This window comes from Ambystoma mexicanum, chromosome 3q (assembly GCF_040938575.1).
Source record: "Ambystoma mexicanum isolate Mex_15411 chromosome 3q, UKY_AmexF1_1, whole genome shotgun sequence".
Taxonomy (NCBI): Eukaryota; Metazoa; Chordata; class Amphibia; order Caudata; family Ambystomatidae; genus Ambystoma; species Ambystoma mexicanum.
In genome coordinates this window covers 395,843,995-395,860,067 of record NC_090926.1, presented here as the reverse complement: position 1 = coordinate 395,860,067, position 16,073 = coordinate 395,843,995, and the positions used below count along the sequence as shown (strand labels likewise).

The following is a 16,073-nucleotide window of genomic DNA, read 5'->3' as shown; positions in this document are numbered from 1 at the left end:
ATCCAACTACAAAGCACATACACAGCTGCAATATTTGTCAAGAGTAGAGTTATGCTGCTTGGTTGACATTAGGGTTTCTCATGCCCCCCCATTCGTTTCACATCTTCCATTGTCAGTGATTGGAAAAATATTTTTTCTCACACATAACCATAGCATAACATGTGCTACTAATTAATCACTCTCCTGAAAACACTAAAATATGGAAACCCCTATTTTCCGAATAATACTTATAAACTTGACTAAATCAGAAACCTAAACATACTTAATGTATCTTATATAAACAACAATTCATATTATACATGAAATATAGAAAAACACACAATCACTCACCTTCAGCTGCTCCAAATAATGATTAGATTTTCACAATAGCCAAACACAGAACATGTGCACGCTCTGAGTTCTGTAATCAGAATGTCAAAAGTTCACAAAAAGGTAACTTTCATAGTTTTCAGAAAACAATAGCATAAAAAGAGGACTGTGCAAAGCAAAAAAGTAAAATGCCCAACACATGTATATTATAACCCATAACAGTCAACAGACCCCCAAAACAATCCTTCTGAAGAATACTTTGTAGTACATGTAGAAACACAGTTAAATAAAACTTACACCTACATTTTGCATTGAGGTGAGAACATCCAAACAGAAAGATATGTACAAATCTGTGCTAAAACATCCATAAAATAATATGATCACGGCATCAAAATACAAACAGCTATAACCGGAAGTACAATCAGCGGTTTGCTTTGGTGTACATGAAAGTGTCCATATACAACACGGGTGTATGGACACTCCCATTTACACCAAGCAAGGCTTCTTGTGGCACTCCTCCAGATTAACAGCACCAAAAGGGTACCGTAAATGTGCGCTAGTCTAGCGCACATATTAAACTGGTGGAGTGCCACAAGAATAGGCTTCCAAAAAGCCAGTTTACGAATGTGGCGGTTGCTAGGTTGGTTTCCAACCCATTTTAGCAACCGCCACATGTATTCAGAAAGTGGTGCATTTCTTCCGACTTCGGAGGAATGCGCCACCTTCAGAATAGGTCTTAAGTACCGAAATGGTTGTTAAGCCTTTTAACGTCCTTTTCGGTACTTAACACCTACGTGAGAATAGGGCCCTGAGGGCCTTATTCTGAAAAATATAGGGCAGTAATACTATTGCCAGTGGTAAATGGGAAATGCTGCTGGTTGTAAACCAATCACAGAAGGTCTAAATACTGGTTGAGAGAAAAATTCACTCATAGATTCACTGCCAGTGGTAAAATTATCGCTGATGCTTAATTAATTATCACCAGCAAAAATCGCAGGTTTTGGAACGTGATTGCACTGCCGACCACACTGCTCCAGTAGCATGAAGTTGTCAGTAACATCGGTATTCCGGTACAAAGCCTTTGGTGTGTAAATATGGGGTTGCCTTGCATCCATGACATCTGTAGTGAAGAAAGTGACTCCTGAAAGAAAGAAGTCAAAATTCACACATAGACAGGTGACAGGTTGTTGAAATACTGTTTATTTAAAGTGAGTGTGTGCTTTACTATAACGCATGGGATGGTTGGAAGAGGGGCGCAGGCTCGAACATATACCCCCGCCTCCCCCCCCGCCCACCGAGGGAGGGGAGAGACATTTCTGCACTGGGCTGCATATGCCAGGAGTAACCTGAGCGGATCTGTGCAGAAAGCCAGGTCAGAGTCATGACGAACCAGGGACCCATGAACGGTGTGTCCCAGGAGAGGAGGAGGAGGCAGCCTGTGAAGGCTGCAGGGGCGAGGGCACAGAAGTGAGCTGTACCACCACCCAGGTAAGCCAGGTTCTGTGGCAGAGGGTCATCAGAACACAGCGCCAGGCTGCATGTCTGGGGTGGGGAGGCTCAGGTGATCAATAAGTCCCAGGCTGTATCAGCAATGTGGCCCGTATCAAGGTACTCAACCATACAGCTGGAAAAATGTAGTCCACCTGCCCTGGCGCCAGATGGGGGGCAAACGGCAAGAACTGGCAAGCTGAGGCATCCAGCACAAACACACATCACTTGGACTATCGTCTGTTCTGTGGTTTCTGGAGCCAAAGGGCTGCACCGCTCCCTTCATCCAAGCAGCAGCCTAGCGAATAATGCAGAGCACCCTCTGGAGAAGAGAGGGCACCAGAGGACTCCTTTGCTTTGAGCTGGCATGGACTGAGGAGCCCAGACCCAACATGGAAGAGGGGGCCGGCCCATGATAGGAAGCTGCCTGCCCCGCTGCTTCATCCACGCGCATTGGCTATGCATCAAGATGGGGCGTGGAGTTCATTTTCCCCAGTTTTCATCAGTGCATTGTGACAGCAAGGAAGAGGACTTTCCCCAGAAATACCGAAAGCATGAAATACCCAGAGCAGTGGGCCCCAGCATTCTCTCTCTCTCTCTCTATATATATATATATATATATATATATATTACACAGCCACGGTAGTGGCTGTGTAGTTATGGTTAAGTTGCTGTTTCCAAAGGATGAGCACTTTTTGGGCGGCTAATAACTTCGCTCCCCCTGGACGAATCCTCACCAGACTTTGCAAAAAAAGTATATGGCCCACTCTAAATTTTTTTGCAAAGTTTGGTGAGGATTCGTCCAGGGGGGGGGGAAGTTATAGGGAGGGTCCCAAAACTTTTTTTTTCCCATAGACTGAATGGGAAAAAACTTTGTGCACGGCTACAGCCCGAACCGCTGGACGGATTTACACCAAATTTGCGGCAGGAGCGGCGGCCTGGTCCCGAAAGCGTGCTTTTGCAAATTTGGTGTAAATCCGTCCAATAGTTTTTTAAAAAATGACCAAAATGTAAGGCAAAAAAATTAGTGATATCTGTGTTCGCTTCGCGGATTGACTTCCCTGTTCGCTCTGCGGACAGCACCCCGATTGGCCCATGGCCTTGCGTCATGTCCGCGGACATGCGACGTGTTCACTGATTGGACGGCGAGGGGCGTGGAGCGCATCAGATTTTCTGTGGCGTCCGCCATCTTGTATTCGCCGTCGACCGCGTACAGCGCGGTGAAACGTGGATAAAAAATTGTATTTAGTGCCGTGTGTTGGTGTGTAAGAGTGTTTGGTGAGGGTGGGGGAGTATGAGATAGGTTCAATGTTTTGTTTTTTTATGTGCTAGACGTTTTTGTTGCGTTCGATTTGTCAGCGGAGAACACGGCTGTTCTGACATTTTGTAAATAAACTAAAGCGTGGGGTGTTTAGAGGACGGAGTATGTGTCATTTCTGTTCGCAAGGAAGGTAAAAATGAGCTATGAACACTTGCGGTGTACTTAATTGTTTGTAAATACACAAACTGGGGGTGTCCTCAGGACGCTGTACGTATTGTAATCTGTCTAGTTGAATGTGTTCTAAGAACACTCGCGGTGTCCCGAAATGGTTGCAATTACACAAAATGGGGGTGTTCTGAGAACGTTGTTTGTATTGTTCGTTGCCAGGGTGAAAGTGTTTTAAGACCACTCCTTTTGTCCGCTAATAGTACAATTTCCTATGGGCGTCAACCGACTTTTTGTCCACTAAAGAAACGATAAATCCAGCTGCTGTGCGCCGACATTATGTGATAATCCTATGACTGGCGCTATTGACCTGGCTGACTTGCTTTTGCAACACTAAATCATATCTCCCGCCCCTAAGCCTGATATTATCAAAGCATTCATATTCCCCGCCTCTCTCTGTGACGTTACAGGGTGCGTCATCAAACGGGCCCAGTTCTCTGCAGTCCTAAGTGACTTTACACAGAACCCGGAAGACAACACATGTTATGTCACAACACAGCACGCCACAATTCAGAATATGGAACAGTGATTTAAAAGCAAACAGCAAGATTGTAAATTTTGTAAAGTACATTTATTTGACATCAAATGTTTAGAGAATATTCAGCAATTTGCATTTGTCTTTGTTGTCGATCCGCAAAAGTTCATGTTGAGGCACGCAATGTTCCTTTGCGGTACAGAGGGTGTTAGATCAGCTTACAACTCAGTGCTCCACAATTCGGAATGTGAAACTGTGGTTTAAAAGTAAACAGCAGGATTGTATATTTGGTAACGTAGATTTATTAGACATGAAATGTTTAGTGAATATTCAGGGATTTGCTATTGTCTCTGCTGTCGGTCAGGAAAAGTTTATTTGGAGCCACACGTTGTACCTTTGCGGTAGATAGGCTGTTGGTTTATGATAAAAGCAGTAAATGGTCACTCTGATAATCGGAAGGTTGCTCCAACAACGAGCCATTAGACCACCCTATTGGTTGGTATGTTGTTTGTAGCCGCTAGTACTGCGTAAGGGCATATTGGTCCTTGGCAATTGTCCCATAAAATGGTGAGGGTCATGAAGTTGCATATTTGGACCTGCACCTGGCAGTTGAAGACCCCATCCGCTGGAGTCTGTACATCGTGACATAGGCAAAATGGGGCCACATACCTGTTTTAAAAAACATAAATTAGTCTCCCCAGCCGATCTTCATTAAAAATCATCATTTTATTTATTAGGGCGTGAAACTATTTGCAATCGAAGATAGTGCAACGGAGTATGTTAATAATAAAATAATAATATTTTCCCATTCATATAGCGCTAAGAACCGTGAGGTATCTAAGCGGTGCTTATTATTAACCACGGTGTGTGGTGCTCATTTATCGACCACAGAAGGATGAAAGGCTGAGTTTGGCCTTGCCGGGATTTGAACTTGCGTTAGCAAGCTGTGCACGCATGTCAAAGCGAGCGCTGTACTCGCTGTGCCACTTGACAGGCTAGAGTGAAGTGGCACAGCGAGTAGAGCGCTTGACCGCCTATAGACCGGTTAAATTATTTCTATTAACGCACCCTGTGTCGTCGGCCTTTTTCAGAGCCCTCTAAATGACAGGGGATCAATTTGGCGGTGATAGTGCGCGGTAGAAAACATTATGCCACTTTCAATGAACAAGTTCAACTTGAGCGGTCTTTAGTGCTACGCTATTGTAATTATATTTGGTATAAAATAATCTAAAGGGTTACTTACAGTACAATTGCAATTTCCATTGTCTACGAGTGGTGCAGTCCCAAAATACGACTCCGCATGTGCGAACAATCTTTCGCATAGTGATATAATATATAAAAGTGGTTTCGTTTCAGAAATGTCATCTTTATCTTCTCTTACGTTTTAGCAACACTCCTTCAAGAGAAGTCTTTCATCACAATCTCTGTCTGTCAAGGTCAAAACACAATACAACCTTATAGTCCGCTTCGTGAGCCTCTCCGGGGCCCGAGAAAAAAATGGAAGCAGCTGACCTTCACTGTGAACGAGCATAAATTCTTACTTTACAACATTCTGTGTAAAGCCATCTGTGAGAAGTTGGTTTTTGCACACCATGTTTGTATATTGTTTGCGTGATATTAAAAAAAGTTTGTTTAAGGGACGTTATGGTTCTAAGTACAGCCGAAAGACCCCTGAAAATCGCAAGTTATGGTAAGCTATGAAAAATAATTCGCGCCACCACCGTGCACTGCTAAGACTAGCACCCAGGACATCAAAGATGACATCGCAAATGTCATTGATGAAATCACTGATGACATCACATGTGTATGTACTTTTCATGGAATTTGTGTACTAGGGATTTTTATTATAATGTTGCGAAAAAAGTGTCAAGGATATTGCAATAAATATCATACCGTTATTAGTGCTTTGAACGATGCATTGATATAAATAGCATTGTATTATGGGATTCTATCTAGTGTACTGAGCTACTAATGGAGAAACATAGCATTGTGTGCAGAGTACAAGATGAAAGTATAATATTTGTAATGTTAATATGTTGAATAATGAAATGATAATTGTCCTGAAATGTTCGAAAATTCACAAAATGGGGGTGTTCTGAGGACGTTATTCGTATTGTGTGATTGCTTAGCTGTATGCAATGAGGGAATGGCACAGAGAGTAAAGTGGACGCCGTCCGCGGACACCGCGGATGTTCGTGGACAGGGCGTGCTACATCCGGGTTTTTCCAGGAAATCCAACATGGAAAGAAGTCTGTACGGATCAGCCAATCAGATGTCGAGGTTGTGGATTTGTGTTGAAAGAGACTGTGTGTGGTGAAGATGGCAGAAGTAGAGAAAGTCAGGGTGTTGGTGCTTGGAGATGGGTTTGTGCATGGTTTACAACAGTACGCTCAATGCAGGCATGTTGCAAAGAACTTTGATGTGAAAGGAGTGGAGGTGGTGTGGAGCACTGTCCCTGATTGCAATGTACAGGGAATTGTACAAGTTTGTGAGGATATGGCCACGATGAACAATCCGCATGTGGTAGTTTTGCACTATGGTGCTTTCCATTTGGGCAACGTCAGTGCCCCTACTTTGTTGGCTGATTTGGAACGCTTGGTTCAAGCCATAATGAAGATCCTTCCAAATGCGAAAGTAATTTTTTCTGGATTACTACCTAGGGCAATATGGGACAATAGTTCAGTTTTTTGTCCTCAGCAAAACATTGCTAGGTGTGTCATCAATCGAGGCATGTGTGCCTTCATGCTTAGAGCTGGTATGTTCTTTTGTAATAATGAGAATATTGATGCCAGTAATGCTGTTAATTTTAAAGAAGATGGCATTTCTTTATCTTTTACGGGAAATGCCTTTCTATTTTGGAATGTAAGGGTTGCTTTGGAGAAGGTTATGTGAAGATTTTAGGAGTAAAGTAAGAAAAAAAAACAAGAAAAAAAATACAAAATAACAGGTGTCTGTCAAGCATCTGTAAAAAAAACAAAAAAAACGGCTCTTTTCAGAGCCAACTTCAAAGGGGAAATTGGGCACACTATTTAAATTTACCTTCACCACGCTCAGATTTTCAATATGTCCGCGGACATGAAAATCACTACGAGGGGGTTAGTATGTTCTATGTTACATGTATATGAAGTCAGGGATATTATGGTTAAGTTGTGCTACTAAAAACCTATGAAATTCAGTAAAAAAACTTTGTTAAAGGGACGTTATGGTTAAGTTGCGCTACTAAAAACCTATGAAATTCAGTGAAAAAACTTTGTTAAAGGGACGTTATGGTTCAAAGTAAAACCGAAAAACCCCTGAAATTCGGCAGTTATGGTAACATAAGCAACCATAACTCGCGCCACCGTGCACTGCTAACACTAACACCCAGGACATCAAAGATGACATCACAAATGTCATTGATGACATCACTGATGACATCACATGGCTGGCTCTCCCTTTTTATCCTTTATTGACATATCGAAGCCACATAGTTTTCTTCAGTAACAGTCAGGAAGTAAAAATTGAAAAGGTACTATATTTGTAGACTTAGGGTCAAGTCACGTCGTATGAAACATATACATAGCGGAAGACACAGGCTTCAAAGAGAGCAATAAGGTTGCTTCTTCAACGTTGAAGCTGCTGGCTTGGTGTAAATGAAAGTGTTCATATACACCACACGGGTGTATATGAAGTGGTGTATATGAACACTTTAATTTACACCAAAGACAGCAGCTTCAATGTTGAAGCTGCTCGCTTTGAATGAAAGTGTACATCAAAGTACATAAAAGTACATCCTGCAATGTTGAAGCTGCTCACTTTGTCGGAAGTCGGAAAGAATGCACCACTTTCGAAATATATGTAGCGGTTACTGGGATGGGTTGGAAACCAACCTAGCAACCGCCACATTCGTAAACTGTCTTTTTGGAAGCCTATTCTTGTGGCACTCCTCCAGTTTAACATGTGCGCTAAACTAGCGCACATTTACGGTACCCTTTTGGTGCCGTTAAACTGGAGGAGTGCCACAAGAAGCCTTGTTTGGTGTAAATGGGAGTGTCCATACACCCGTGTTGTATATGGACACTTTCATGTACACCAAAGCTAGCAGCTACAGCGTTGCTGCAACGTTGAAGCTGCTCGCTTTGGTGTAAATGAAAGTGTTCATATACACTCGTGCGGTGTATATGAACACTTTCATTTACACCAAACCGAGCAGCTTCAACGTTGCATCCTGCAACGTTGAAGCTGCTCGCTTTTGTGTAAATGAAAGTGTTCATATACACCGCACGAGTGTATATGAACACTTTCAATTACACCAAAGCGAGCAGCTTCAACGTTGCATTCTTCAGCGTTGTATTCTGCAACGTTGAAGCTGCTGGCTTTGGTGTAAGTGAAAGTGTTCATATACACCACACGGGTGTATATGAAGTGGTGTATATGAACACTTTCATTTACACCAAAGCCAGCAGCTTCAACGTTGCAGAATGCAACGTTGAAGCTGCTCGCTTTAAATGAAAGTGTACATCAAAGTACATCAAAGTACATCCTGCAATGTTGAAGCTGCTCACTTTGTGTATAGGAACGTGTTCATACACACCTGTGTTCTCGGCAGCATTTTGTAAAATAACAAATATATCGTTATTTTACAAAAATGCTGCTGAGATTGGATTGCGCCCGTACACCCTTCAAACAGGCGCAATCCACATCAATCACTGTAGTGCTCTCCGAGGACGCCCAGGCCCACTTGAGAATAGCAGTGGAGCCTGGGCGTCCTCTTTCGGCACAGTGAATCGTGCTGTTTAGCACCTTCACTGCACCGAGATGAGAATATGGGCCTCAAGCAGTATGCAACGTTGAAGCTGCTAGGTTTGGTGTAAATGGAAGTGTTCAAATACACCCCTGTGTTGTATATGGACACTTTCATGTACACCAAAGCAAGCAGCTTCAATGTAATGTTGAAGCTGCTTGCTTTGGTGTACATGAAAGTGTCCATATACAACACACGGGTGTATATGTACACTTTCATTTATGCCAAACAAGGCTTCTTGTGGCACTCTGCCAGTTTAACGGCACCCAAAGGGTACCGTATTTGTGCGCATGTTTAGCGCACATATTAAACTGGTGGAGTGCCACAGAAATAGGCTTCCAAAAAGCCAGTTTCCGAATGTGGCGATTGCTAGGTTGGTTTCCAACCCATCCCAGTAACCGCCACATATATTCCGAAATTGGCGCATTCCTTCCAACTTCGGAGGAATGCGCCAACTTCAGAATAGGTCCTAAGTACCGAAAAGGTTGTTAAGCCTTTTAACGTCCTTTTCGGTACTTAACACCTACATGAGAATATGGACCTCAGGGCCCGATTCTCAAGTTGGTGTTCATTACCGAAAATGTCCTAAAAAGTGCTAATGACATTTTCGGTAATTACGACCTATTCTGAAGGTGGCGCAATCTTCCGAAGTCAGACTGATTGCGCCACTTTCAGAATATGGGTACCAGTTGCTAGGAAGGGCTGAAAACTGACTTAGCAACCGGCACTTTCGTTCTCTCTCCTTTTGCATGGGTATTCTTGTGGCACTCCTCCAATTTCAGAACTGCCTGAAATTGGCACCAAAGTACGGTACCAAATTGGTGTCGTACAGGAGGAGTGTCACAAGAAGCACATGCACAGGAGTAGTGCCACAAGAAGCACACACATGTTTGGGTGTGCAGATGGTGACAGGTGGGTCCTGCACTGCATCTTAGTTTGCAGAAGAGTGCATACAGCCATCCATGGTTCTACTATGGATGGCAGTATGCACTCGGCTGCAAACAAAGATAAATAAATGCAGTGCAGGACCCACCTGTCACGATCTGCACACCCAAACAGAACGTGCTTTTTTGTTTTCATCTCGGCAGCATTTTCGTTAAATAACAATTCCCTCGTTATTTAACGAAAATGCTGCCGAGATTCTGCAATCCGCCTGTTTACATTAGAAACAGGTGGATTACAGTGAAAGCACTGTCGTGCTTTGCGAAGACGCCCAGGCCCACATGAGAATAGCAGTGGTGCCTGGTCGTCAAGAAATGGTGCAGTGAGTCGTGCTCAGTCTCTGTAGCTAAATTAGTTACCAGATTTATTTTTCTTGTTCACCCAAAATTCCAGTGGGAGGCTGAAGACATTTCACACTCACATTTCTGGCACCCACACACAACATATTTCTTTTCACCGTGCACGAGTATTGATTGCCTTCCCATTAGGGACTACAATTTAAACATGACGAGGAGCTGGGAAACTCGAGACATTTCTAGTTTGGATACCTGATTCAAAAAATAAATAAAGAAAAGCAAGCTCTTCTTAAAAGCCAGCACACAGATTTCTGGTGTGGGCAGTCATGTGTGTAATGCAGTTAGGAAAGGCTGCTGATCTGCTGAGTTTTCAATCATGAAGACGTTGAGTCAACCGTGGATTTGTACTGATTCTGTCTTAATAGAACCAAGCAAGCACTGACAAGCGGCGATCAGGGTGGGTGTTTCTGAATGATAAATATATCTACTCAAGAGAGGAAGAGGGAGAAACAAGAGACGGGCAAGAGAGTGCAGAATGCCTTCACTCGCACCCTGCAGTCGCATCCATCGTCCCACCCCTCTCCCGAAACCCTTTGTTTCCTGCCCTCAGGTATTTTGGTTTGTTTTTATGTTTTTATATGGACTTCCTTTTTTTCTTTTTTTTAAGCCTTTGAATAACACTAGTAACTCTTGCAGACATCTGTCCTCCCAGCCCTCTCCCAGAATCACATTGAGAAATCCAGGCCACCTATAGGCCCAGGAAGTCAGCTGCTCCTCCCACTGGCGTAGCGGGGGCCGCTGCAGCCACCATGGTGCAGGGGGCCTGGCCGCTCCAGGTTATTGGGAAATCGAGACCGCCTATGGGTCCAGGAAGTGAACTGCTCCTCCCACGGGCGTAGCGGTGGCCCCCCGCAGCCACCACGGTGCAGGAGGTCTGGCCGTCCCATGTCCTTGGGGACAGGGGAGGCCTGAGAATTCAGAAAGAAATAATGTATTCCTTTTGTCTAGCGAGCTTCCATCTTGCATCGCAAAAGAAGTACGCAGACTTAGAAAAAAATGGTTTCTTTTGCAGCGGGAGATGGAGGTGCTCCAGAGGGTCCCAATCTCACACTGGAAAGGCAATAATTTCTTTCTGAACTACTTCAGAAATAAATTATTGCTGCAGAGCGCCTTCATCTCGAGGCGCAAAAGGAATAATTTCTTTCTGCTGTGACACGAGATGTAGATGCTGCAGCTCCACTGCACATGTCAGGCACCAGGAGGCTTGCCTTGTTCGAAAGCTTCCTGGTTCCTGTCTAGGTGGAGTGCAGAGCACTGCTGGAGAGGAATCCGTTGAGGGCGGGGCTTCAGATTCAGGAAAGAAAAAAGGTCTTTAACTGTTTGTGTGTGTGAGAGGGTGTTGCATGTTTGTGTGTATGTATGCTTTCATGCATGCAGGGGTGTGTATTATGTATCTAATGTGTGTGTGAATGAGTGTGTATGATGCATGGGTGGCTGGGTGTACGTATGAATGAGCAAGTGAATGGTGTGGTGGTGTGTGTAAATGAGTGAGTGAATGTTGTGTGAATGTGTGTGTGCTTGTGTGTGTGCTGGGCTGAGAAGCTGATTTTGTCAGGTGGGGCAAATGGGATGGATGTTGTTGGTAAGGGGCAGGTGGAGGGGGTGCGCATTTTTTATGGCCCTACATGATAAAGCAAGCATTGTAAGTGTTATCATGTTAAATGGGTAGATGGGCATTTTGGTGGAGCCAGCCTAGCTATTTCTTACTGTGGCATGACATTTTTTACTGAGTATTTATGATAAAGCAAGCATAAAAAGTGTTCTTACGTGTGTCGTGGAAAAATGTCCTCTGACTACTCCAGTGGATTGGTGATCAATTTATCAAGAGAAAGCAGACATCAGGACAAAACAAACCAACGACAATACGAGACTTTGGACAAGTGAGAACCCCCCCCCTCCTCCCTCTGTGCACCGTTCTCTTATACCCAAAGGAACTCATGCATTTCAATGGAAGGGGTGGTCCAGACAGGGTAAAGAATCATACTGAAACAATGTTGCAAGTGGGGAACAATGCTAGACAGTATTATCAGGAAGGACAGCATAATGTGATACATTTAGTGAAGTTGAATATGCTCCTCAAAGATTCACTGGCGGTCTGACGCAGGCCAGAATGTTTACAGTATAGAGAAGCTAATGCCGCTTTTCCTAAGAAAGTGGGAGCCTAAAACACGCGTAAATATGCCAAAAGGGAAACACGTCAGAAGCGAGAGACGTGAAGGCTAGCATAGCTACACACTAGGTGTAGAGCCTTTATCGCAAAGTCTTGTGTAGTAAAGCCTAAAACTTCACCTTGCACAAGCAAGAAACAGTAGTTTAAACATGGCAGTTTCCAGTATCTGCTCAATATTATAATGCAGTAATGTGTAAGGTAAATACATACAATTTTCAATTCCAAATATTCCCCCATACGTATCTCAACTGGCCTATATTGGAGTCAGTTTGGACATGTTTTATTTTTGTGGCTTGACATTTGGATTGGAAAAGCCAACAGGAGTATGTTCTTACATGGGGGTAGTGGCATTCATTGACAGAGCCAGCTTAGACATGTTTTCTTATAGTATCATTACTGGCATCATGCACAAAGCAAACATGAGTATGTTCTTGTACGGGAATACTGGCATATACTGGTGCAGCCAGCAGGGAAATGCAGTGGCACAGTCAATGTGAAAACAATTTTTTATAATGTATATTGGCTCTGGCGAAAAGAATGAAAATGTGTTGGGAAATGTTTCTGTCCACCATTGGTGACTTGCATCTACTGGATTTTTCTCGAGTTACCCTACAAAATTGATTGCAAACTGTATGGCTTTCTACCCAATTTTTCACAGAAAGTGTGCTGTAAAATGCCGCATTGTAACTCATTATTCAAAAACATTTCTTAGGAGGAGAACACCCCTAATCCCCTGTTCATTGGTTTGGGCACCCTCGCTGTGCTTGGTCGCTCTCGCATACTTCTGGCAAATATTTATGCTGCTCCAATTAAACAATTCACCCACCGCCACTTGTGGCTGGTACATTTCAGTGCCAGGGCCAGCCACCACACTTTTGTTTCAACCTTAGGTGAAAGATTTAAGGTTTGATTAAAAATCATGCTTACATATTTCACCTGGCACAGTGTGCGTGTGCCCCTGCCACGGCATTAACATCACAGGCATTGCTCATGCATGGTGGTCTAGACGGCCTAGATTGTGGGGCCTTCCAGGCGTTGTTGAGGAGCTTTGGAGGGTCCAGCTCAGCATAGCTTGCAGGGGGCCACCCATATTTTGTGTTACGTCATTGACCCCTCCCCAGTTCTATTTCTCTCATTAGACTCGGCCACCCTTACCCTGTTTCCCTGGCACCCAAACTGAAAAAGAAATATAAAGGGCAATTCAAGCACATTCGAAGAACTCCATTGCCTCTAAACTGTTCTCCTTGCCTCTAAACTGTTCTCCTTGCTTTTTACATCTTTCTACCTGTCATCCTCCTTCTCACTGTATGTATTTTGACAATATCTCCTTTGCATTTTTTATAAATTTGATGTATTGCTTTACATTTTATAATAACATCTCGAACACAAAGCTTAAGGCCCATAGCAAAAAGAGACATTTGAATTTGAAGATGGAACATTCAGCCAAGTCCTACATTCACTGTCAAATCTGAACTTATAAAAGCAACTATTTATAACATTAGATCATTTGTGCTTCGTACTGCATATTGTCAATACATTGTGAGGTGCTCTTTTGAGTGAATGTCCATTGGATTAAAGATGTTCTTAATGACTTCTAATAAGCAATCATTCTTTTCCCACTACCAGGTCGAGGACTGGCGACCGCAGAGACACTCTGTCAAATTCCCCAAGCAACATGGGGAGCCACAAGCCAGTCAACCAAACTATCATTGTGGAAGAGCTTGTGAGAGATGACAAGATCCCCCGTGGCTGGCATGCCTCTGGCCTCAGCCTCTATGGATCCGGGGCCATCATGATGGACAGCACCAAGACCCTCGGGGTTCAGATCATACTGATTGCAGCTTATTCTCTGATAATCCTGCTGGGGCTCATTGGAAACTCTCTGGTTATTCACATCATCGTGAATCACCGGAGCATGAGGACCGTCACCAACTTCTTCATAGCCAACTTGGCTCTGGCAGACCTAATGGTGGACAGCCTCTGCCTGCCCTTCACACTTGTCTATACTCTGCTCGATGAATGGAAGTTTGGGTCAGTTATGTGCCATCTGTTTCCCTATGCTCAAGCACTAAGTGTCCATGTTTCCACCCTAACCCTAACGGTCATTGCTGTAGACCGCTACAGGTGCATCGTTTTTCACCTGGACAGCCGGATCTCCAAAAAGCTAAGCTTCATCATCATTGCCACCACCTGGCTTGCTGCAGCCCTGCTGGCTGCCCCCTTGGCCATTTTTAGAGAGTACCGATATGAGGACATCCCACCAATCAACCACAAGATGGCGGTCTGCTCTGAAAAATGGCCTTCAGGCAACAGCAGAGATGCCACCATCTACAGCCTGTCCATGCTCCTCCTTCAGTATGTCCTCCCTCTTGCGATCATCAGCTATGCCTACACCCGCATTTGGTTCAAATTGAAGCACCACATCAGCCCCTCCGCGAGGAGTGACAATCATCTGCGAAGAAGAAAAACCACGAAAATGCTGGTAATGGTGGTGGTGGTCTTTGCTGTCTGCTGGCTCCCCTTCCATATCTTTCAGTTGGCCATTGACCTGGACCTGGTCTTGGTCTTCCAGGAGTACAAGCTCTTGTACTCAATCTTCCACGTCATCGCCATGTGCTCCACATTTGCCAATCCCCTGCTCTATGGATGGATGAATCGGAATTACAGAAAGGGCTTCCTCCTCTTCTTCGGCTGCAAAGGCAAATCTGAGGGCAGCCACCTGGATGGATCACTGCGCGGCCCATCGTTCACAATCAGAGCATCAACGTACCAAGGAAGCCTTAAAAACACAGCGGCCAACGGGCCACCACCGGCAGAGGTCTAGCATGTGTTGAGGTAAAGGGCAAAGATGGACAATGTCCCACTGAGATGAGTCATTTCACTGTTGGGGGGTCCCACCAGAATTACTCCTGTTCAAAATGATCGTTCCATCGGCCAAGCAAAGTGATTCCTACACTCGCCAGGAACAAGGTACATGAACATGACAAAGGAATGTTTGACCATTCAGCTCGGCCCCATTGCATCCGATAGACATTCTCACTAAATATGTGGACATACTGTTTTGGTCGCTAACCTGTATTGCTGTTATATTTGTGTCCATTAAAGAGGAGGGGAAATTAACCAACAAATGTCCATGTGTAACATGTCCCAGACAAAAGTGTAAGAAAACCAATGCGATTTTTTTTTTTTGGATTTGTTTGGTAAATCAACCTTTCAAATTTTACAACAAATGCAAAACAATAAAATACAATGCAATCAATGCGATTTTAAAAAATGGTTCTATTTAAAATAAAATTGCAGCATTCATGAAAAGGTAAACATTGTCAGTTTTAGGAGCACTAGTCTCATTGCTAAGCAAGGTGCGACCCATCAGGCATGGCCAACACTTGAGCTGCTATTAGAATTGCTGATGACAAGTGAATCCTCTTATCATCCTTTTGTAGACATCATCAGTAAAAATAAAATGACATTCAAACGTTGACGTAGGAATGGCAGTGTCGCAGCTTGGTCAGAATTTTGGGGAAACAAAGGATGACCAACTGATCAGATAGGTTTTTAAAACATTCAATATGCTTCAAGATTTTGAAAGAGTCGAGGTCCTTTGTAGGCTTGGAGATTTGCCGGACAATTTTATAGTTATGATTTTTTTCATTGGACTTTTCTTATGTAGCTGATGCCTCATGCATATACCCCCACAAAGCAGAGAATCGCAGGGGGTCATGGAGCAAAAAAAATATGTTTATGAATTTTAAAATCTTCAGCAGAGTGTTCCCCTTTTAAAGTCTTGAACTACCAATAAAAAAGAACAGTATTACAGATATATAATTCGTTGTAATCACTTTTTATTATTATTTATTTATTTGTTTTGGTTTTTCCACACCTTTACAAAAATGTGTTACATATAATCACATTCATTAAGAAACATTATGTTTGCATACATTCATTACATTAGAATACCAAATTCTAAAATTCAAACGGGATGATATTACATTACAATTCATAGAAACAATACCAGAGAAGACATTAAGAACCAGTAGACATTAAAACATTGTACATGTGTCTTT

At 43.5% G+C, this 16,073-nt stretch overlaps 1 protein-coding gene across 2 annotated transcripts in view; it reads left to right on the top strand.

The window, feature by feature from the left end:
- The window catches only part of LOC138582627 (neuropeptide Y receptor type 2-like), a 324,504-nt gene extending 308,711 nt beyond the window's left edge, over positions 1–15,793 (top strand). For both annotated transcript variants that reach the window (XM_069654077.1, XM_069654078.1), the window contains exon 3: positions 13,636–15,793. In XM_069654077.1, the coding sequence (XP_069510178.1) occupies positions 13,685–14,833 (1,149 nt within the window). In that variant the 5' untranslated portion in view covers positions 13,636–13,684 and the 3' untranslated portion in view covers positions 14,834–15,793. The remainder of the gene's footprint in view (positions 1–13,635) is intronic.
- Positions 15,794–16,073: the final 280 nt, after the last annotated feature.